A 22,657-nucleotide genomic window follows, 5' to 3' on the forward strand; every position below is an offset into this window, starting at 1 on the left:
TTTTCCTTAACAAAAGCCTCTGAAATAGTCAGCTTCCGTCCCCATAAAACCTAGCTGGACCCTCCCTTCCTGGTCCCTGCAGCCCAGCTAGCTGCACAGGGCTCCAGCCCACACACAGACAGGCCTGGGGCTCTCTGCTCAGCCTCCAGCACCTGAATGTCCCCTGATGGGCATGGTTTGTGTTCTGTCTCTAGGAGAGGCTGCGGCCTTGTGGCAGGGAAAACCTTTGCAGTCTCTGGTGCAGGGTCTTCCTGGGCACTCAGTGGCCAGGCCAGGTTACTGTGGAGATGGCAGGAAACAGCAGAGGGGCTCTGGCACACACATGCTGTGGGGTGTGCCCAGGCGTGGAACTGGGATGAACCACCTGTACAGAGTGGCCTATAACTTTGTGTCCACCAAGAACCTCAGAACATCACCTTATTTAGGAATAGAATCTCTGCAGACGGAATCTTAGGGTGAAGTTGGCACTGCAGTTTGGAGACCATAGAAACAAGTCAGTCAGGTATTGGGGGAATTCAAGCAAGAGTTTAATGGGACTTGGGCTCTTTAGAAGGGAGCTAGCATTTCCCAACAGCAGGCCCAGCTGCTTGGGAAGGAAGGGAGGAACAGATGTTATGGCTTGCCGCAGGTGGGTTAACAGTCTGGTCCCTAGCTCCTCATCTTGTCAGAAGGACTTCAGGGGCTCAAGCTGCCTCAGCTTCAGCAAGCCAAGGGCTCTGGAGCTCCTTTGCCTTCTGTCCTCTGTGGTGGTTCCCAGTGTGTCGAGCCTAGTCTAGATTAGGAGGGGGCCCTAGTGATTAGTGATTATCCTTACAAGAATAAAAAGTGGCATGGTGTAATCCCAGCATTTGAGAGGTCAAGTTCACGGTAAGCCAGGATACATATAGACCTGATTTAAATTTCATTACGTATTTATTGTGTGTGTGTGTGTGTGTGTGTGTGTGTGTGTGTGTGTGTGTGTCCGCGTGTGGGAGGTCAAAGGACAGCTTGTGGGAGCCTGTTCTGTCCTTTCATCATGCAGGCCCTAGGGGTTAAATTTAGGTCCTCAGGATTAATGGCAAGCACCTTTACTGCTAAGCCATCTGGATGGCCTTGATACTCTATAAAGAGGGGGCAGTCGTTGGGACAGAGACACTCAACTCTACATGAAGAAGCAGAGGTTAGGGGGCTATGTCTGCAAGCTAAGAAACACCAAGGACCCTGCTGGCAGCCACCATTGGAGACTGGGAGCTGGCTCCACCCACATCTACATCTGTGTGAGAATTAATATCTGTGGGTTTTGCCATCCAAGGTTCTGGGAATTGACTAGGACATCAATACACTACTTATTTCAGGAATTCGTTACTAGGGCAACAGGTGAATAATTTCCTTCCTTTGGGTCCTGGCTGTTTGACTTAGCTCCCCAGCCTGCTCTCCCACCTGTTCAAGCCTTGTCCTCTAAGCCAGCTGGAAGGAGACGCCTTACCAGCAACTGAACTGGCTTTCAGGCACTGTGAAGGAGTGTTCACCAGGAATATCCCTAGGAATATCAGCGCTCTGCCCCTCTGTCCTGTGTATTTGGGTTTGACCTTTGTGAGACCTCCACTGCCTGTCTTAGAATTAGACTGGTCCCCAGGTAAGCCGGCCTCTGCTCCCTGCCTGTTGCCTGGCACATGTCACTCACTGTTTTCATTCCGTAGGCTCTTATCCACCCACTCCGTGCTGGGGGCTTTGTTCCCTGCTGCGGTGCGTGCCTAGAGAGTCTAGAACCGTTAACACTCACATGTGGTTTGGAGTCTATTGCCCCTGCATGGCCTTTGAATTAGCTTACAAGGTAAATCAGCACGTCATGGTACGATCTTGGGCAAAGTTTGCATTGCCAAGTCCCTTTCTCCACTAGATGGGCATGGAACCTTTCTTACAGCCCTGAAGGAACATGTCCCAGTTCATACAAAGGAGAAATTGGCCTTATTCACCATAGTGGCCTGTGTTCTGCTGTCCCCAATCCAGATTTCACCAGTCTGAGTGGATTGGAATGTAGGGGAAAGGTGGAGGGGAGGAGGAGCCGTCATGCTGGGCCCAACTGCCCAGGTGGACCTTGGTCCTTGCACCTACGGGCCAGCCAGCCCAGTGTGGCCACAGTTGGTCTGGGCTCTATGGAAAGAACTTCAGGAAGTGGAGCAGAAGTAAGTTTGAAACCAGAGACAGCTGGTGATCTTCCAGGTTCTGCGGGGCCACCAACCCCGGGCCAGCCAGGAGAGCAGCCCAGTGAATGAACTCTCTTTGTCCTTTTCTGTCACTGTGAACCCACCCTATGGGCCTAGAGAGGCTAATGGGGGAGGAAGCTGATCTCATCAGCCCATGGGGTACCTGGCTCTCCCTAACTTTACAGATGGGGACACAGGAGACCTTGGACTTGTCCGTGTTCCAAGCAAAAGACTCATTTCTCTTTCCTGACTACCTTCAACGCGTGGCATCTGTTAGCGTCTCAGGATCGCTGTTACCAGAAACCACACACTCAGTGACTCAGAACATGCCAGTTTCTGGAGGCCTGAAGTCCAAAGTCAGTTCCACTGACTGGAGTCAAGGTGTCAGCAGGTCTGGTTCCTCCTGCAGGCTTCGGGATAGTTTCCTAGCTTCTGGAAGCTTCTGCAGTCCTTGTCTTGTGACCCTTTCTGACTCCTCCAGCTGCCATGCTTCCACAGAGGCACATCCTGACTCTGATCATATCTCCCTCTGTTTGCTGTATTTTTTTAATGTAGCCCAGGCTGGCCTCAAACTCACCTTGTAGAGGAGGAAGAGGATGACCTTGAACTCCTGATCTTCTGCCTATACGTTCTGGTATTCTGGATCACAGGCTTGTGGCACCCCACCTGGCTTTCTGTTTGCCTCTCTTGATTGCTTTTAGTGCCTGCCTAGACAATCTTCCCATCTCAAAATCAGCAGTTTGATCCCTTTACCACATCAAGTGCAACAGGTTCTGGGGATGGAGAGCTTTGAGTCAGCTGGTCGCACTGCTCCCTACTCCACACACAGTTCCCTGGCTGTGACAGCAGAGTCAGCAAGGGTCTGAGTTCCGCTGAACGATACATTGAGCTCTAGAGTTGCCTGGAATACAGACAGACCGTGTCTCAAAAAGCAAAAAGGTATTCATTCTCCAGTACCATCAAACACCCTCACTGGTCAAAATCCTTCCTATTAGTTAAATACAGCAGAAACGATGCCCAAGGAATGTGGCACACTGGAAACTCAGGCAATAGTTGGAACTAGTGAGAAAGAACAGCTTTAACCTAGAATAGTTCTATGGAGAATAAGCATTCATTGTTCACCTAATCCCAAAGAGAATGTAATGGGTGGGGGAGACGGCTCAGTGATGAAGAAGACAAAATTGCTCTTGCAGAAGACCCAGATTCTGTTCTCAGCAGCTCACAAAGGCCTCTAATTCCAGCTCCAGGGGCAATGGATGCTTCTTGCCTCCTCATGTGCATGCACACACATATGTACATGCACACATGCACAATACTTTAAAATAATTTTTCAAAACATTTTAAAATGGAAATTTAACAAACAAAAGAAAAAAAAACCTAGAATCCTCCCTGTGGGCTTCCTCCCTAGTTACAATGGAGAAGACATCTTGGTCTCAGGGTTCTCCAGTCCTACTTCCTAGTGTCCTTGACTCAAGAGTGGGAGTCATAGGGATGTCACTGAGGTAGACAGCTGGCCTCACAGATTACGCACATCACCCCAAGCCTGTACTATCTTACAAACACCTCTGGATCCCAACCTCACCAACCCCATAGATGGTCACTGATGCCAGTTCACAGGAGGGATGAGGCTTGCCCTAGGCCATAGCCAAGAGTGGACAAGGGCCCAAACTCCAGCCTCTCCCTCTGCCAAGACCATAGGTGAAGCTGGTCAACATGGTGCACATCTGTAATCCCAACACGCAGGAGGTCACAAGTTCGAGGTCAGGTTCCAGCCCAGCCTGAGCTACAGAGACCTATCTCAAAAACAGACCACAGGAGAATTAGTGTGACCTGAACATGACAAAGGCCAGGCAGTGGTTCTTGGGTTAGGTCTGAGCCCCCATGAAATGTGATTTTTTGTTTTTTTTTTGTTTTTTTTTGTTTTTCGAGACAGGGTTTCTCCGTGTAGTTTTGGTGCCTGTCCTGGATCTCACTCTGTAGACCAGGCTGGACTCGAACTCACAGAGATCTGCCAGGCTCTGCCTCCCGAGTGCTGGGATTAAAGGCGTGCGCCACTGCCGCCTGGCTGTGATTTTTTTCCTACTCACTCATCTCCAGACTCTTAAATGCTAAAGCTCAGATGGGCTATTTGGACAATGAAGACCACTCTGCTAAACCCAGAATCCGCCACAACGTGGCAGCCCCATGCTGTTTCCATCTCTTGCAGGCTTTGGAGGCTCTCTAGTGCCTCCAGGTGGCATTGGCAAGCGTTGCTGTAGGCTTTGGAGGTTCTAGTGCCTCCTGGTGTCGAAGGAAGCATTGCTGTAGGCTTTGGACGCTCTCTGTGGGAAGCACACTGAAAGAAGTATTCTAGGAAGAAAGAAGCTGGGCCTAGGTGGCATTTGTGGCCACTTCAGTCATTCTCCAGGGCAGTCACAGGAAGCCAGTCTGGCTAGCACAGTCCTTGGAGTTCTCATCACCTGCTGAATCAGTGCAGGCTTCTCCCTACCTACAGCAACCCCTGGGAAAAACCCTCAGGATCCCTCCCCTGAGTCCCTGACGCCTCTGCCAGGCCTACTCCTTTCTGTGGAATGCAGACAGAAGAAAACTTCATGTCTGTGAAGGAGAGAGAGGGTCTGTCTGACTGCTGAGACACAACCTGTCTGTTACACCTCCTAAGTCAGATGACCTCAAGGGGGCGCTAAGGCTAGACACAAGGACAGGACCAGCAAGAGCACAAGCTACAGGGAATCTCCAGGCTATGGTGTCCTAGAGAGAAGGTGGACATTTCACCACAATATGGGTAGATCAATATCAGCAGCTTCCTTTGGGGGTACAGGGACTGAGAGAAGTGAGTCAGCCTCTTTGGGAGGTACCAAGGACCAACAGTGGACAGTCTTGAGAAGGGAACATGGAGGCTGGAAGCAGGGATGCAGGGATGGATAGATGAAGGCACAGAGAAGTAGATGCAGGGATGGAGAGGTGAAGGCATGAAGAGATAAGAGGGATACAGGAATAAGGGGATGGAGGGATGAAGGCACAGATGGGGTGGAGGATGGAGAAAGGTGCAGCAGTGGAAAGATAGAGGACAGAGAGATGAAGGACTGTCACATTCCTGTCACCCATAGCATCATTGCCTATTCTGGATCAAGGTTCCTCAGACGTCAGGTGTGACCAATACCGGGAAGCAGCTGTGGCTCTCGGGCCTCCACCACATCCGGAGATGACTTCCATGTCATCTTGTGCCAGGCACACTGCCTCAAGCCCAAGTCCTCACTTCTTCCCACAGCCCCCAACGCTGACATCTGTTACCCCAAAGGGCAAGTGCTAGTAAGTGAGCCATGGTATATCTGAACAGGTGCCCTGCATAGAGGAGCAGTATGCACATATTAACAAGGACAGAGTTCCAGGGCTGGAGGGCACAGAGGCAGAATGGCCTGTATGGGCCAGTGCCCCACACCTCATGGACTTACATGATATTAAGAGCATGTATTGGGCCATACCACTCTTGGGCATATACCCAAGGAATGCTCCATCATACCACAAAGATACATGCTCAACTATGTTCATAGCAGCACTATTCATAATAGCCAGAACCTGGAAACAACCTAGATGCCCGTCAACTGAAGAATGGATTAAGAAAATGTGGTACATATACACAATGGAGTACTACTCAGCAGAGAAAAACAATGACAGCATGAAATTTGCAGGCAAATGGATGGAACTAGAAAATATCATCCTGAGTGAGGTAACCCAGACCCAGAAGGACAAACATGGTATGTACTCACTCATAACTGGATACTAGATATAAAGCAAAGAACAATCAGACTGTAACCCACAGATCCAGGGAGGCTACATAGCAGGGGGGACCCTAGGATGACTGTGGCTTTAATTAAGTTTTGGTTTTACTCAATTACTGGGCAAGCCTCAGTGAAACATTTCACTATTAGGGTAAGAATTTATACTGTATCAAGCTAATAATAGAGAAAAAAATAGGAAGCTGGATGGATTAGCATGGAGGGAAATAAAGATGTTTGCAAACACTAAAAAAAAAAAAAAAAAAAAGAGCATGGATTGGGGGGCTACAGATGACTCCAGTGGCTGTTTTTCCAGAGGACCCAGGTTCCCAGCACCCACGCTAGGTGGCTCACAACATCTGTAGCTTCAGTCCCAGGGGCTCCAATGCCCTTCTGGCCTCTGCAGGCACTAGGCATACACATGGTGCAAACAGGCAAGCAAACATTCATACACATTAAAAAACAAACGAGAGCCTAGACTGTCCTAGCCACGTGTCCTGATGTGCACTTGACCTGCACCCATCTCCCCACCCCATGGCAACTTTGTTGGGTTTTGTTTTTGTTTTGAGGTCATCTCATATAATCCAGGCTGGCCTCAAGCTCACTGTATATGAAGGTGACTTTGAACTGATCTTCATGTCTCCTGCCGGGTCCCACACCCTGCCTATGTGACAAAAGAGATGGAACCCAGGGCTTTGTATGTGTTGAGTAAGCTCCATCTCACTGTACCCACTGAGCTCCATCTCCACACCTGTTCTTTCTTTTCCTGGAGACAGGCTCTCCCCATGGAGCCCAATCTAAACTCTTGGTACTCCTTCCTCAGCCTTCTGTTTGCTGGGATTACGGCTGTGTACTACCATACCCAATTTCCCCACAGCTTTCTCAGAAGTAGGACTATCAATCAGTTTAATAGATGGAGGCTTGGAGTGTCACTGCCCGAAGCTCCATGGTCAGTGAGGGTCATAACCAGGCTAATCCCCATGTCCAAGATTCTGGTGACATTCAGTGGGTACCAGTTGCACAGCAGAAGCACCGGGGTTAATGCAGCCTGCCCTGGCTTCCTTGATTGACAGCCCCTGCAGCCCCTCCCACACAGACAGACCTCAGAACAGTGGCCGCCAGAGGGGAGCAGCAGACCTCTCCTTTATTGCAAATACAAGAGTCCCAGGAGTACCTGGGAAGAGCTGGAACCAGGAGACATGGGGACAGGGCCTTCCCTAATGCAGACTGCCCTCCCCTTGTCCAGGGTGGGAGCCAGTCTGATTCTTGCCAACAAGGAGCCACTGAGCCCGGGGAGAGTTGAAAAGGAATCCCCGTTGGGAGAGCAGGCTTCTAGAACTGGGGTTGGAGGGTTGTCCTCTGTGACCCCTGACCTCAGAATAGCTGTGAGCCTGGGCCTTGTCCCCAGTGTCAAGGTCCCTAGAAATGTCCAGTAGAGGGCCAGGGGGCTGGGTGGACCAAAGACAAAATGACTCTGGCCCCTACCAGCACGGCCAGGGACTGGCTGGTCAGGAGGTCTTAGCCCCTCAGTAGCTAGCCTCTGCGGCTCAGTGCACTGAGGGGGCTTCCTCAATGGCCTGCTCCATCCGTAGGTACCAAGGCTGGATTCGTGAGTGTCGCATCAGGTCATCAAAAGCCTCCAGACCCTCCATCACTCGCAGCACACCATACACTGCCTAGGGAAGGATCAAGAACAGCCACTGCACTGGGGCCCTCGGGCACCGAGGCCTCAGACGGAGCAGCAGCCTGTTTGCTGCCAGCTGTGGAGGATCGGAGATCTCAGCACCTGGTCAGACCCAGGCTACCTGGTTACAGGGCTGCCCCAGGCCAGGGCTGAAAGCCAGGGCAGTGAGATGGCCAGGTAGAAGCCTGGAGCCCATGCACGCCACAACCGAGTCAGGAATCAGAGGGAGGGCTGAGGCCATGCCACTGCCATTCAGGCCCCTGTATCCGGCCCAGCCTGAAATCCCCCCTGCCCCCCCCCCCCCCCCGAGCCTTTCAGGTACAAGAACCATGAAAACTCCGTTTGTTTTCTCTCTGGCAACACACTCAGGGAAGAACACAGTCCCTCTGGGGAGCCGGGAGCTGTAGAGGGTATGCCTCGCCTGTGCTGTCCCTCCCCAAAGGCAGGCCACTCCATCTACCACCATCATACCCACCAGGTCAGCAAGGTTAGGCTTCTGACCCCCCATGAACGGCCGGTCCGTGCCCACGGCTGTCACCCACTTGTTGGCTGCCTCATAGAGGTCTGCACGTACGTCATCCTGCAGGTGGTGCCTGGGGATAGTCAGGAAGGTGGGTCAGGGAACTCCTTCCCCAGCCCACGGGAACACAGCTTCCTCTGCATAAAACAGAAAGGCTGGGTGACTGGGGTAGCCAGTGGGTGAGGGGATGGTACCTACATCACTGAGCACCTGCCCCCAGTGAGTGACCCTGACAAGGAGGCAGAAGTAGAGGGCACAGGACAGGGCCATGACTTCTGACCCCAAAGCCTGAGATAGGAACTGATCAGAAGTGCTGGGTCCCAGGACTGGCTCGTCTTCTCTAGGCCTGTTTCCCTTTCCTCCTGAAGGGTTTGATGCCCAGACTGTGGAACAGCTGACCCCCGATCCCACATGTGCATATACTTGCATAAGCCATCACCTGCTTTTGAGGCGCTTGCTGATGAGGTACATGGCAGCTGCACCCACATACTTGGCCATGGTGGCCTCCACAACCCCAAACTTTCCCTCACGGACAATGTAGTCGAAGGAAGCCAGGGCCTCCGCAGGTGTTCGGTACACATTGGGGGAGATGAGATGCACCAGCCAGTCATCTGCCCATTGCCGCCACTTCATCTCCTCCCTGCAGATACAGGACATCGAGGACCCCTGAGCCAGGGCTCTGCCCCACCACTCAGTCTCTCACAAGACTCCCCCAGAGCAGTGGTTCTCAATCTTCCTAACGCTATGCCCCTTTAATACAGTTCTCATGTTGTGCTGACCCAACCATAAATTATTTCATTGCTACTTCATATCTGTAGTTTTGCTACTATTACAAATCATAATATAAATATCTGATATGCAGGATGTTTGAGCCCCAAAGGGCTCACTACCCACAGGCTGAGAACCCACTGCACCAGAGCATGCAGCTTAACCTGGTCCTTATTACCACCCCACCCGTCCCGCAGCCACAGCTCCACTCACGTCCTGGCTTCCTTCCCGCCATACATCTGCTGGGCCTCCTTCTCATCCAGCATGAGCCAGTACTTGTTGCAGAACTCGGTCACCTCCTTGCCCTGGTCATTCATGGCCTTCATGGGTGGGTAATAGGTGATGACCTCTTCCAGGGGCTGCCTTCAGGGGAAGGCTAGAGCTTCAGCCTGACTCTGTCCTCCTACCCCCTTGGCCTACCAACCCAGACCATCCCAGCCTGACTCAGCCACTCAGGGACCCAGCCCTGGGCTGGAGCCATGATCAGCCTCACTTGCAGCAAAAGGGATTGGGTTAGAGATGAGAAACAGACAGAAGGAGGAAGGCAGGCCTCGAGGAGGGTACCCTTGGTCTCTTCTAGAAACATGTATAGCAGCCCCACTCTTAGACAAGGCCCTGCTGGGCCTCCCAGGAGCAACTTACCCTGAAACCAGGTAGGTCTTGAGGGCGCTGATGATGACTGAGGAGTCATTCAGCTGTTGCTGGAAGAGAAGAAACAACCGTCTTGTGTTGCTGGGGATGGAACCCAGGGCCTCGGCAGGAGGGACAAGCTCTGTGGAACTGAGCCACACCCCTTGCCCCAGAGGCTCTGGCTGGCAGTTGGCAGGATCAGGCCCCTTAAACAACAGCAGCGTCAAAGCCAACCAAACAACATTACAATGGCAGCACCTGAAGTATCTGGTCCTCAAAGCGGGGCACTGCTGATCCATCACTGCTCACCCCAATGCCCCGAGCTCACTGCTCCCCACCCTGTGCCCTCTTTCTGAGTAAGGGTGACCAAGTATGGCTACTGGGGACATATGACTGGGAGAGCCTTGGCATTTGACCCTAACCCACGACTCACTTGGCCTCTTGGCACTAAGGGCAGAGCAGGACACAGAGGCTTCATACAGGATACCAAGCCCAGAGCCAGGACTTTATCCTTCCTGTCCATACAGGCCAGGGCCTGGGCTGCTGTGGACTAATTGAGAAGCCAGCCCCAAGCCTCACATGGTAGTTTACATCTGTAATCCCTCCACATGGAAAGATGGCTAGTTCTAGGCCAGCCAGGGCTACAGAATAACACTCTGTCTCAAGAAAACAAACAAACAAACAAACCTCTCTTGAACTATGGTGCCATGCACACCTGCGCGCACACACTAAATAAGTAAATAAAAAATGTAATTTAAATTAAAAAAATGGGGGGTGGGGATAAGGTCTTATTACATAGCCCAGGCTAGCCTGAACTTACATTACAGAGATCTGGCTACTTCTGCCTCCCAAGATGCAGAGTAAAAGGTATGCACTACCATGCCTGCCACAGGCTTCTGTTGTCTTTCTTTCTTTCCTTTTTTTTTCCTCTGTGTAGCAGCCCTGGTTGTGGTTGTCCTAGAACTTGTGTAGACCAGGATGGCCTTGAACTCAGAGATCCGCCAGCCTCTGCTCTCTAATGTGCAACCGCGCCCAGCTGCCTTTTTTATGTTTCAAATTCCATTTTATTTCCTTTGTGAGTGACACAGCTTGCAGAAATTGTTCTCTCCTGAGTCAGGGTTGGCAGTAAACACCGTTACCCAAAGCCATCTCAGCCACCCTAAGTAAAAACTCTAATACATAAACAAACCGGCCACAGTGACGCATGCCTTTGATTCCAGCACCAGGGAGGCAGAGGCAGGTGGATCTCTGTGAGTTTATGACCACTGTGGTCTACACAGCTAGTTCCAGGACATCCAGGGCTACACAGTGAGACCCTGCCCCGAAACCAACTGTACAAATGAACAAACCCCACATCTGAGCACGGTGGAATGTCTATAATCCTAGCACTCAAGGGACAGAAGGATACTGAGTTCTAGGACAACTCAGGCTACATAACAAGATGCTATCCAAAACAAAAAAGGCCAGCCCACAGAGGTCAAAGTCATGAAGTCACAGGCGAGTGTGCTGGCTAGTCTTATGTCAACTGGATACATACATACATTTCAGTTATCTGAAAGGGGGAACCTCAATTGAGAAAATGGCTCCATAAGATCCAGCTGTAAGGCATCTTCTTAATTAGTGATTGATGGGGGAGGGCCCTGCCCATTGTGGATGATGCCATCCCTGGGCTGGTGGTCCTGGTTTTTTTTTTTTTTTTTGGTTTTTTGAGACAAGGTTTTTCTCTGTGTAGCTTTGGAGTCTGTCCTGGAACTCACTTTGTAGACCAGGATGGCCTCGAACTCACAGAGATCTGCCTGCCTCTGCCTCCCGAGTGCTGGGATTAAAGACATGTGCCACCACTGCCTGGTGGTCCTGGGTTTTATAAGAAAGCAGGCTGAGCAAGCCATGAGGAGCAGGCCAGTAAGCAGCTCCCCTCCATGGCCTCTGCATCAGCTCCTGCCTCCAGGTTCCTGCCCTCACTGCTTTTGATAATATGGAACTGTGAGTGAAATAAACCCTTTCCTCCTTGTGGAGGGGCCCCAAAATTGTTTGACCACACAGCTGCCATGACAGGCTTAGGGGCCTAGACACAGCTTCTGTGACAGGCTTACTGGCAGGCAACACCCAGATCCAGGAAAAGCCTTAAGCTGATACCACCCAGGGATCCACCCAGGGGTGAAGAAGTACCTGACATCCCAAACATTCCAACCATTAGATAAGGTGGCCAGATGTCCTTGAGTCTAGCACGTACCTGTTTTTTGTTTTACAGATACCCCTAGACAATTGTCAGCCAATCAGGGTCCTGGACCCTGGGAATCCCCTCACCCCAACCTCTGCTATGATAAAAACTATGCCCCACCTGAGCTCAGGGCTCTCTGCTCTCACCGCTGTGTCAGACAGACAGAGGGACCAAGCTCCAGAGCTTGAAATAAAGGCTCTTTGCTCTTACATGCGGGATTCAGTCTCCATGGTGGTCTTTTGGGGGACCCCACGATCTGGGCATGACACTCCCCAACTAGCTTTTTGGTCATGGTGTTTCACTGCAGCAATAGAAACAAACCCTGACTAAGACAGCCAATGAGCAGAAGAGCCACACCTCAGACCCAGACCACCCCAGCTGCAAACCCAGCCTGTTCCTCTGTAAGTGCATCCCCACCCTGCAGACTTGGCTAATGAGGGAAGAAAGGGCTCCACATTCACTTCAGTTTTGTTGTGATACATCCTCCTGTGTTGCCCACACTAGCATCACGGGCTCAGGAATCCATCAGAGCAGCCTTGATATCTTCTCCCTACTCTCAATGGAGATCCAGGGAGTCACAAGTTCTTTTAGATTTAGGGGGACTCCTAGACAGCCTGGGACAGAAATGAGGCATGGGATCCCCAAGGCTCACCAAGCTGTCTCCTTCCTGGGCCACCAGGATGGGCACCTTCCTGTAGGAGGAGAATTTGATCTCAGTCCTTCTGACAGGATTCACCTCCACTACCTGATAGGGCAGGGAGTGGAAGTCGAGGAAGGCACGGACTTTGCTGCAGAAGGGACATGTCTTGTACTGGTACAGGGTCAGCTGCAGGTGGCTGGATGGGGACAGCTGGGGAAGAGAAAAAAGACTGGTAACCCCTGCAGTCCAGAGCTCCATCCCCCGCCCTCCAAGCAAACCTTTCTCCACGAAGTCACCTTCTAAGGGGACCCTGAAAATGCAAGAATGAGGAAAAGCAGAGAGAATGGACAGAACTCAAGGGGGGCAAGGAGCTCAGGGAGTGTGTGCCCAGCTGCAAGTGCCCAGCTGGTACACCACAGGCAGGACTTAGCATCTGTGGAGGCATTAATCTTCCTCCTGTCCCAAAGGGGACACTACACAATCCCAGGGTGTGCCTCCCTCCAAGCGTCATTAGTCCTTAAGGTTCACCCCCATTCCTCCAGTCCTCTCTAGGTAAGCGGCAGAGCTGACCAAGCAGCTAGGTAGCGTTGGCCAGAGGTGAGGTCTACTTCGGATCTCCAAAAGTGGAGCGAAGCTGAATGCGGCTCCCTGCAGTAAAGCCTTCAGGCGTGCTTGCTCCAGTTGCAGCCCACTCCCCTCGATTTTCAAATGGAAATCGGGAGGACAGGGAAGAGACCAGCGAGCCACAAGGACTTCATTCTCTTTCCAGATCCTGCATCCAGGAAAAGGCCATGCATTTGGAAGGCAGGGTGGAGACTATGCAGCTCATGAGCTCTCCACAGGGCGGCCGAGCCACCGTAGGCTGAGGCACACCTCCAGTTCTAGGTCTAGAGTCAGGCTCACTCATTCCAGAAAGACTACCTGCGGCACCGCGCACGCCCTCAAAGCACAGTACAGACCACGACACGAGACACACACACAGCTCTAGATCATAGGCATCAGCACCAACGTCCTCGGACTCCTACGGCCAAGACACTCGCCCAAGGTCACGAGCGGGCGAAAGAGGCCACTCCTGACCCCGCGGCTTCTTAAAAGTCCTGAGTTCGGGGCTGATCCCCCTCCCCGTCTGCAGCCCGTGCCAACCAAGCGTTACCTGCGCAGCCGAGCGCTCGGCGCGGAGGTCCTGGGCGCGCAGGTGCCACCGCACGGTGTGGTACAGCCCCAGCGCGCCGCCCAGGGCCAGCGCCGCCGCCCCCAACAACCGCGGGCTCCCCTTGCCGACCGCGGGGCCCGGGCTTCCTGCCGCAGCCCTAGTGAAGCCCGCCCAGCTCTGCGCCGAGATTGGCGGCCAGGGTCGTGTGCGCGGCCCCTCCGCCAGGGCACACCGGCTCAAGCCCAGAATCCAAGCAACGCGCGCCGCCCGGGCCATGGTCGCTCTGCCGGCGCTGCGGGCGGGCGCGCGAAACCAAAACGACCAAGGCGCTAGGGTGCCTTAAAGGGACCAGACTCGGGGAGTGTTGCCGAGGGCGACGATGACGCCGATCAGGGACTAGGAGCTGTGCGGGCCTGGGAGTGCACGCCCGTCTGAGAGGCGGGTGAACACTCCAGGGGCTTTAGAAGCGGCTTGACGTCTCTGTCTTTTAGGAGTGCAGTGGTGACCTGTGATTTGCGGTCGGCTGTTGCCACATCGTGCATCTATCCGAAAGAGTTTCAGGGAAAACGCCGGTCTTCCGACCCACGCTCGCTCCGAAGGAGGTACGATGCTGTCTCCAGTGGGTGCCCTCCCGCAACGGTATACCTTCTGCTGTGACCCGAACCATAAACTTTTCTCAAACCCGGCGGGGGCCTTGGAAACCACGTGCCTCGGAAATGGCCCACGCTGAGGGGCCGGCTCGCCAACCCGAAGGCCTCCGAGGGTCGAGCGGGACCGAGTGAAGGTCTCAGGACGCCTCAGGCCTTTGCCGAGCTCGCTGGTTCCAAGCGAGTGCCAGATCTCCGCCGCTGGGCTTCTCCGCGGGCAGCCCCGGCAGGGCCCCGCCCCGAGGCCGAAAGAGGGCGGGGCTCTGTGAGGCGGGTCCCGGGTCCGACCGGGCTTCTACCCTCTTCCTCCACGTTTTCCTGGACCTGGAAGCGCCAGGGTCCACAATATCCAGCCGCAACTTGAGCAGGCTAGGCAAATGGAAAGGCCAAGTGGCCCAAGGTGCTTTGCTTTTCTGTGAATACCTAGCTGGGAAGAGAATAATGGACTTCAAAGGCACGGGACCCCGGCTCCAACCCCGCCTCTGGCTGGGGCAGTCGTCCCCGACAGAAGGGCATCCCGGAACAAGTCCCTGGAAACTGCATAGGGAACTAGTTCCCCGTTTTGTTTTACTGTTGGGGAGAACGAGGCAGCTTCGAGGATAGTCGCCCATATTGCATCCCAGCGACTTCTTTAGCCCCTGAAGGACAACTTAGGAAAGCTGGAGGGGAGTTTGGTGGGTTTGATTGAAGAGTAGGTACTGAAACCTGCCCACTACCACCAACACTCTCCGCCTCTTTGGTGCTACTGTCCTGGTGTGACATGTTTGCAGCGCCAATGCAGGAGGGCTGGAGAACCAACGACCTTAGGCTGCCTTGTTACTTTGAGGAACCCCAGTTTGCCCACCTGTGATACAAGAGTTAATGACTGGCATCTCCTGCAAACCCTGCCACCCACCACACTCTAACTTGTTTCGGAATGAGAGCCTTCATGTTAAATGGGAGCCTTTAATCCCAGCACTCAGGAGGCTGAGCTAGGTATGCGCTAAGAGGCCAGCCTGCCTGGTCTACATAGCGAGCTTCAGGCTAGCCAAGGCTACATAGTGAGAACCTGTCTCCTCCTCATCATCATCATCATCATGAATAAATAAACTGAGAGATGAATGGGGAGAGGCTGATTCCTGGGAGGCCCCAACTTTTTGCCTAATGGGCAGCTGTGCCATCTTAGCATAACATGAGCCAGCCTTTGCCAAGGAAACCCAGTGCGGGGTCGGCGCTCTCTGTGGAGACACTTGGCAGAGTTCTTTTCCTCTCATTGTCCAGTTCTCGTCTTGGCATACCACCCGTGGCACCTCTGGCTACAGACCTTCAAGCTGTAAGAAGCACAGGGCACAGCCCTGCTCTATGCCCAGAGGACCTCAGGCTGAGGAACCTCACTCATTCAACCAAATGGAGCCTTAGAAGCCCCAGACTGATGACATTTCAGGGCACAGTATGGAAAGGGAGTCCTCGGCCTAGGCTGAGAGGTCCTCTTCCTGTCCTCCTCTAGGCCCCAAACGATCTACACCCTTTCTCGCTGGCCTTTCGCTGATGTTTGGCCCTCGTGTGCCTCATCCGAGGACTCTGCAAATAAGCACAGCCCCTTCCCTCATGGTCAGGTGAAACCCATCCCAGATGTGGTTTGGATGTCTGTGTCCCTCCAAAGTTCATAAGCTGAAGCTCAAGACCGGTGTAGTCATAATAACAATCAAGTCGTTTAGGGGTAGTTAACCAGCTTCCAGGAGTGGGTTAGTACTTTTACCAAAGGGCCCAGGGAACAAGCTGGACTGTTCTGTCCTACTCCGTCTTCTTCCCATGCGCAGGGACACTGGGAGGGTGCCGCTGTAAGGGACTGGCCACACACCAAACCTGTTGGCTAGCTTGACCTTGAACTTTCCAGCCTCCAGAGCTGAAAGAAATCTCTTGTCATTTATCCAGCTCTCCATTCGTCCATCTGTGCCATCTTGTTAGGGTAGCAGGAATGAGGAAGCCATGGCTTCAGGCCAGCCCCGTCCTGATTCCAGGCCTGGATTTGCATCTGCCTTTTCCATGTTTGGATCAGTGCTCAGAGCCTACCACCCACCTCAACATAGGCATGCCAAAGTGCCACCCTTCTTCCTGGCCACTTTCTCATCTTCTGCCTCTGCCTTGGTGGCCAAGTAGGAGCCCAGGAGTCCTGCCACTCACTCTACTCTCTCCACCCCCACTCTTTGTGCTTCCTGAGCTTAGCACCCTAAGATTCCATAGTGCTTAACTGAATTCCTCCCACACAGAACCTACTCAACATCTGATTTGCTAAAGAATTAGGCTGACTGAAAGAAGCCAAGCTATATTATCACTCAAGAGGCAGAGACAAATGAATCTGTGAATTTGGGTCTAGCCTGGGCTACATAGTTCCAGGGCAGCCAAGGCTACATAGTGAGCCCCTACCTAAAAAAAAAAAAAAAAAGAAAGAAACATTTCACAATTAAGATGGGAATACATACTGTATCAAGCTGGTAATAGAAAGGTGGATAAATTGATTAATTTGAAAAAGTGAAAAATGAAAAAAATAAAAAATAAAAGAAAAATTTGAATTGTTTAAAAAGGAGCCAAACAAACATATTTTGCTGGAGTAAAAAAAGGGGGAACTGGGGACTCATCATTCCTCTCCACGTTCTATTCTTTCCCTTGTTTTATATATTTTAAAATTTTTTACCATGGATTCTGCTGGAGTATCCACTGCAGATAAGCACTGGAGGGCTCCTGTTGCAAATCACCCTCTGGAGCGATGGAAGGATCTTTCTACTAGCACTTGGAGGAGACCCGATCTGGTGTTGGTGTGGGCCTGGGGTTCTGTTTATGTCTTTCCTCAGGACAATGAGGTTCCTCTTTGGATTCCTGAGCACTGTGTGTGCCCTGTGGCTGCTGCTGAAGCCCAACAAGACAGAGACCTATTGGGCCTTAATGAAAAACTCTCCCCTTCTGATGCCAATGGGGATTGAGAGCCCAATATGGCCAGCTTTGGCAAGCATTAACATAAGCCTAGGAACTGTAGCCATGAGGTTGGATTCTCCAGAAGAACTGCCAGCCTAAGTCGTGCTGGGATCAAGAAAAATGGGCCTTGGAGGTTCGTGTTCCTGGAGTTGTATCCATGCCAGTGGATGCCCACACGCTCCAGAAGAGAATTTGACATTGCTGCTGCCGTTGTTGCTGTTATAGCAGTGGCGGCCACCACTCCTACTGTTTCTGGGATTAACATTTCATAATTGCTTACTACAGCTAGCACAGTGGAGACCCTGGCAGCAAAAGTAGCTACCACAGTTAGTTAATCTTTCATTCTATTGGGCATGATAAATTTGACTCAATAGTTATATACATTGGGATTGGCTTTGAAAATTATAAATTTATAAACTCAAATTCCATTTGTTTTTGGGATACCATCTTACAAGGACTCCAATTTGCAGTAAGGCTCGTTAAGGAAGGGAATGGCTCAGTTTCCTTTAGCCTCCTGGCTATGGGTGGGTTGGGACTTCTGTTGGTCTTTTCTGTGTTGAACACACAGATTGCAAGCCCAGTGCCACATTGAGATCTTTGGCAGCAGTTAACTCTGTGACTCACACACGATTGAGCCTGTATGATAATGAGTATTCAGAGATGGGTAATACCTGGGGGGCGCTCACCAACCTAAGACAGAGCGCCTGTGTGTGGCCTGAGCAGGCGTTTCCATGACGGGTAAGGTGACCGGCTGACGTCCCACGCAACCGATGTCAGAAGCTCATTTTTTAGTAAAAGGGGGACCTGTAGGGCCCTGGCCCCCATTTTAGGTAACTGGTGCCTTGCTTGCTGACCTTGACCTTGATATCCTCCCTATGCTAATTCCCTGCCGGGTTCCACCCTCCTGAATGCTTAAGGGAAGTTCCTTGTCTCTGTATCCTGCATAATGGGCATTAACAGCTTAGATGCAAGATTGTAAAACATCAGTAGTGAACTTCTGCCCTCCGGGGTTCCCCCACTGTGCTGTAAGCCTGTATTTAAGACCTCCTCCCTCCTTCAATAAACGGCATTCGGCATAAAAAAAAAATTAAAAAGAAAGAAAGAAAGAAAGAAACTGCAAAAAAAGAAAAGAAAAAGAAAATAAAGAAACCAGGCTATAAAGATTATTTACTAATTTACTACATGCTTCCATTTGGTTAAAGATCTCTCTCTCTCTCTCTCTCTCTCTCTCTCTATATATATATATATATATATATATATATATATATATATATATATATATATATATATATATATAAAGGTTTTTCGAGACAGGGTTTCTCTGTGTAACTTTGCGCCTTTCCTGGAACTTGCTTTGTAGACCAGGCTGGCCTCGAACTCACAGAGATAAGATCTATATATTTTTATTTTATGTCTGTGGGTGGTTTTGCTGGCATGAAGGCTGTGTACCATGTACATGCAGTACCTGAAGAGGCCAGAAGAGGGAATCTGATTCCCTGAAACTGAATTACCAGCAATTAGCCCCCATGCTGGTGCTAGGAATCAAATCTGGGTCCTCTGCAAGAGTAGCAAGTGTTCTTAGCTGCTGAGCCACCTCTCCAGCCCTTATTTTTATTTTTGAGAAAGGATTTCTCTGTGTAGCTTTGCTAGTCTTTCCTGGAACTCACTTTGTAAATCAGGCTGGCCTCGAACTCACAGAGATTCACCTGCCTCTGCCTCCCAAGTGCTGGGATTAAAGGTGTGCACTACCACCGCCTGGCACCTTGTTTTTATTTTAATCATATGTATATGTGTGTGCCTGAGTGTGTTTATGTGTAACATACACCTGCAGGTGCCTGAGGAGGCCAGAAAGAGCCCATCAGATCTCTCGGAACTAATTCACAGACAGTTGTGAGCTGCCGTGAGGGTTCTGGGAACCAAACCCAGTCCTCTGCAAGAGCGGCCAGTTCTCCTAACCATCTTACAGCCATCTCTCTGGCCTTGTTTTTATTTTGTTTTTGACAGTCTCACTTTGTAGCCGGGGCTGGCCTGCTTGTTTCAGCCTCCCAAGGCTAGACTTGCAGGCTCTCTGAAGCCTTTCAAATATGCACAGTTAAGGCTAAAAATGTCCCTATGGATTGTGAGTCCCACGGGTCCTTTGGAATCTCTTGCTCCTTAGGTTGGTGTGCCCAGGGGAGGAAGGGCCCCTCAAAGTGCAGTCTGCTGTTCAGTATGGACAGCTTTTCAAATGGGTCCTCCTCAAGGGCCGCTGGCCCACGAGATGGACACCCCAACCTAACCAAGGGCCGCTGTCTGACTCCGGCCTACAACCCTAAGGCACAAGAGGACTATAGAGGTAGGTAGGTAGGGAAGGACCTCCTCCGACCCACCCCGGCTCCTGGGAGGGACAGTTTGCAGCTCGAGGAACAGCAACCCAGGGGAGGAATGGAAGGCTCCTCAGAGCCCCACATAGCAGGCAAAGCCCTCTGGGTGGCTGATGTGCTCAGCACACTCTGTATAGGGGGGGACATGACATGCACTTGAGAGGAGACTGACTTGTGACCTTGGAGCTGTGGGCTAGAGTCAGACAGTTACTCGGGAAGAGTCCAAAGCAGCCCTTGGGAGTTGGCAGCTCGGCCCTGGTCCCCACGGTGCTCTCTGCCTCCGACTGCCTCGCATGGCCTCCAACCCTCGCCCTAGCTGCTCGACCTCTGCAGCCACACCCTCCCTGCCACGATGGACGATGGACACAGTGAGCCTTCTTTTCCTTAAGCTGTCAGATATTTTGGTGAGAGAAATGAAATGTAGGCCGGGCGGTGGGAGCGCCCACCTTTAATCCCAGCACTCGAGAGGCAGAGGCAGGCGGATCTCTGTGAGTTCGAGGCCAGCCTGGTCTACAGAGTGAGTTCCAGGACAGGCACCAAAGCTACACAGAGAAACCCTGTCTCAAAAAACCAAAAAAAAAAAAAAAAAAAAAAAAAAAAAAAAAAAAAAAAAAGAAGTGTGCCAGCACTGCCCGGCTTCTCCTTTTTTTTTTTTTTTTGGTTTTTCAAGACAGGGTTTCTCTGTGTAGCTTTGCGCCTTTCCTGGAACTCATTTGGTAGCCCAGGCTGGCCTCGAACTCACAGAGATCCGCCTGCCTCTGCCTCCCGAATGCTGGGATTAAAGGCGTGCGCCACCACCACCCGGCTGGCTTCTTTTTTTAAAAGAAAGGGCCTCATACTATAATCCACAGTGTTCGAATTTCCCGTGCAGCCCAGGTTGACCTCCAACTCATGGCAATCCTCCTGCCTCAGTCCACCAAATGCTGAGATTAAAAGTGCGAACTACTAACTCGTGGCTACAGTGTGGATTATTATTTTATTTTATTTGTGTTTGTGTAAGAATGTGTGTGTGTTTGAGAGAGAGGGGTTAGTGTAAAAATGTCAGCATATGCACACTTGCGGATGTCAGGGACAACCTGAGGTCAGTCCTCACCTACCACCTTGTTTGAGAAGTTCTCTTCTTTGTTGTGCATGCAGGGCACTGGCCCATGAGCTCCTGACGTAACCTCTCTCCAGCTCCCGTCTCAGCATGGGAACACTGCAGGCGATGGTAGCACACTGACTCTGCTGTGGCTTCTAGGGATCTGGACTTGGATCTCCATAATTACACAGCCAGAGCTCCGCTCACTGAGCTGTCTCCGTAGACCCTGTGCACGGTGCTTCTCTGATTTTGGACTTCTGGATTTTGGAAGATGTGATTCTAAGACAACAAATGTGGAAATTGCTGTAATCTGATGGTTTGGGAAACTCTCAGTCTTTCCCAATCGCAGAAGCCATTGGCAGGAAAGACACTGTTAGTAAAGTTTGCTCTTGAGAGAAGGCCGAGTGTGGCTAGCATTAGACCTGTGGATGAAGAACGAGGTGGGCCAGCACGGGAGGCCATAAGAAGTGAGGGGGAAGTGGACTTAATCTACGGAACCCAGAGTATGGGGGAGGTAGCATGGAACAGGAGACCCATTGGTGTCTGGAGGGGGACCTGGGATGAGGTAGAAACCAAGGAGCCATGGGCTGCCTCTGGCTGACTGAGGCTGAGCTCCTCTAGAAGGGCACCTGGGGCTGTAGTCTCCCGCCCCAAAGCCTGAGGGACTCTGGGTCCTGTGTACTCTGTCCATCACACCAATACTGAAAGTTACACCCTGAGAGGAGTTCCGAAAGCCATGGGAGATGGTAGTCACTCTGGCCTGAGCCCTGTCCCCAGGAACTGACTAGTCACTGCACTCTCCTGGTACGGCTTCCTCAGAAGTCTCCAAGAAGGACAGTAGGCAGGCCAAGGCCAGGATTCAGTGGCCCTTGTTAGCATGGCTCTTCCCTGGTCCTCGTGCTAACTCTCCTGTCCATCACCCATCTCCACTGGCTCAGGTCAGCCCCGTCCCCTTGTAAAGGCCGACACGCTGGCCCTGTGGAGCCTGCCCCGTCCTCGCTGTCTGTCACAGCCTCACCCATCCCTCTTACTGAAACCACTGGGATGAATGGGGTGGGACGGAATGGTGTTGCTTGTCTCAGAGAACCCAAGAGTCTCCCAGGAAGGGTGCCGTGGCCCTGGAGTTGGAGACATGCTTTCAGACACCTGGTGTAACCATTCCAGAACCACTCTCCTGCCTCCTGGCTGTGCACTGTCCTCACTTGTCCTTTCAGGGCACAAGAAAGAAGCAGCCTTTTAGGAGGAGCAGCCTGTCCTCTCACAGAAGCTGCCTCTGATGGTGTCCATCCGAGGTCCCGTCCAGCTAAGGCCCGGGAAGCCGGGAACTGGAGCAAGAGGCCAAGGAGTGGCTGCCCTGGATATGCCCTTTTCTTGTGCAACTTGGGGGTGCCAGGGGCAGGTGTCCTGTCTAGTACCAGCATCATGCCAGGCACAATTACCCTGCTCAGTTGAGCCCTGCAGCCACCCACTGCCTCTTGGATACCTGGTCCTGCAGCAGACCCTACCCAGAGCTGTGGCCTCCAGTCCCCTGCACCTGTGGTCATGTTGACTCTGTCACCTGCAAAGGCATCCATGCTCTGGAACAAAGGACATGGGGACAGAGGGGCAGGCTCACAAGGCCCCGCCCCTCCCTAATGGTTGCTGAGATCTTTCTTTTTTTCTTTTTCTTTTCTTTTCTTTTTCTTTTCTTTTTTTTAAAGACAGGGTCTCGCTATATAGTCCAGGCTGGCCCCAATTACTGGGTTTAAATGTGTGCACTATTACACCCAGATTAAGAGATATTTTCTTGCCAGGTGGTGGTGCACACCTTTAATCCCAGCACTCAGGAGGCAGAGGCAGGTGGATCTCTGTGAGTTCAAGGCCAGCCTGCTCTACAGAGTGAGTTCTAGGACAGCCAGGGCTGCACAGAGAAACCCTGTCTCAAAACAAAAAAACAAAAACAAAAAAAAAAAAAACCAAAAAATCAGAGAGAGAGAGAGGGATTTTCTTCAGTTGTGTGACCACTGGAAATTGATCAGGCTCCTGTAAAAACCCTT

General features: G+C 51.7%; 1 protein-coding gene across 3 annotated transcripts; it reads right to left on the reverse strand.

Annotated features, from left to right (window-relative positions):
- Nucleotides 1-7,083: 7,083 nt before the first annotated feature.
- Ptges2 (prostaglandin E synthase 2) lies at nucleotides 7,084-16,590 on the reverse strand. Of its 3 annotated transcripts, none has more exons than XM_052724072.1 (7): nucleotides 13,579-16,590; nucleotides 12,438-12,635; nucleotides 9,577-9,635; nucleotides 9,148-9,297; nucleotides 8,606-8,806; nucleotides 8,122-8,239; nucleotides 7,084-7,638 (listed from the first exon to the last, which is right to left on the reverse strand). In XM_052724072.1, the coding sequence occupies exons 1-7, from the start codon at nucleotides 13,852-13,854 to the stop codon at nucleotides 7,510-7,512; spliced, it is 1,131 nt and encodes a 376-aa protein (XP_052580032.1). In that variant the 5' UTR covers nucleotides 13,855-16,590; the 3' UTR covers nucleotides 7,084-7,509. The 3 variants fall into 3 exon arrangements, with proteins under 3 accessions (XP_052580032.1, XP_052580033.1, XP_052580034.1); XM_052724073.1 differs by having other exon boundaries at nucleotides 12,438-12,477; nucleotides 13,579-13,662; XM_052724074.1 differs by lacking the exons at nucleotides 12,438-12,635; nucleotides 13,579-16,590 and adding an exon at nucleotides 11,906-12,086.
- Between the last annotated feature and the right edge of the window lie 6,067 nt (nucleotides 16,591-22,657).

Source organism: Peromyscus californicus, unplaced genomic scaffold (assembly GCF_007827085.1).
Source record: "Peromyscus californicus insignis strain IS unplaced genomic scaffold, ASM782708v3 Scaffold_7__1_contigs__length_154581171, whole genome shotgun sequence".
Lineage (NCBI taxonomy): Eukaryota > Metazoa > Chordata > Mammalia > Rodentia > Cricetidae > Peromyscus > Peromyscus californicus.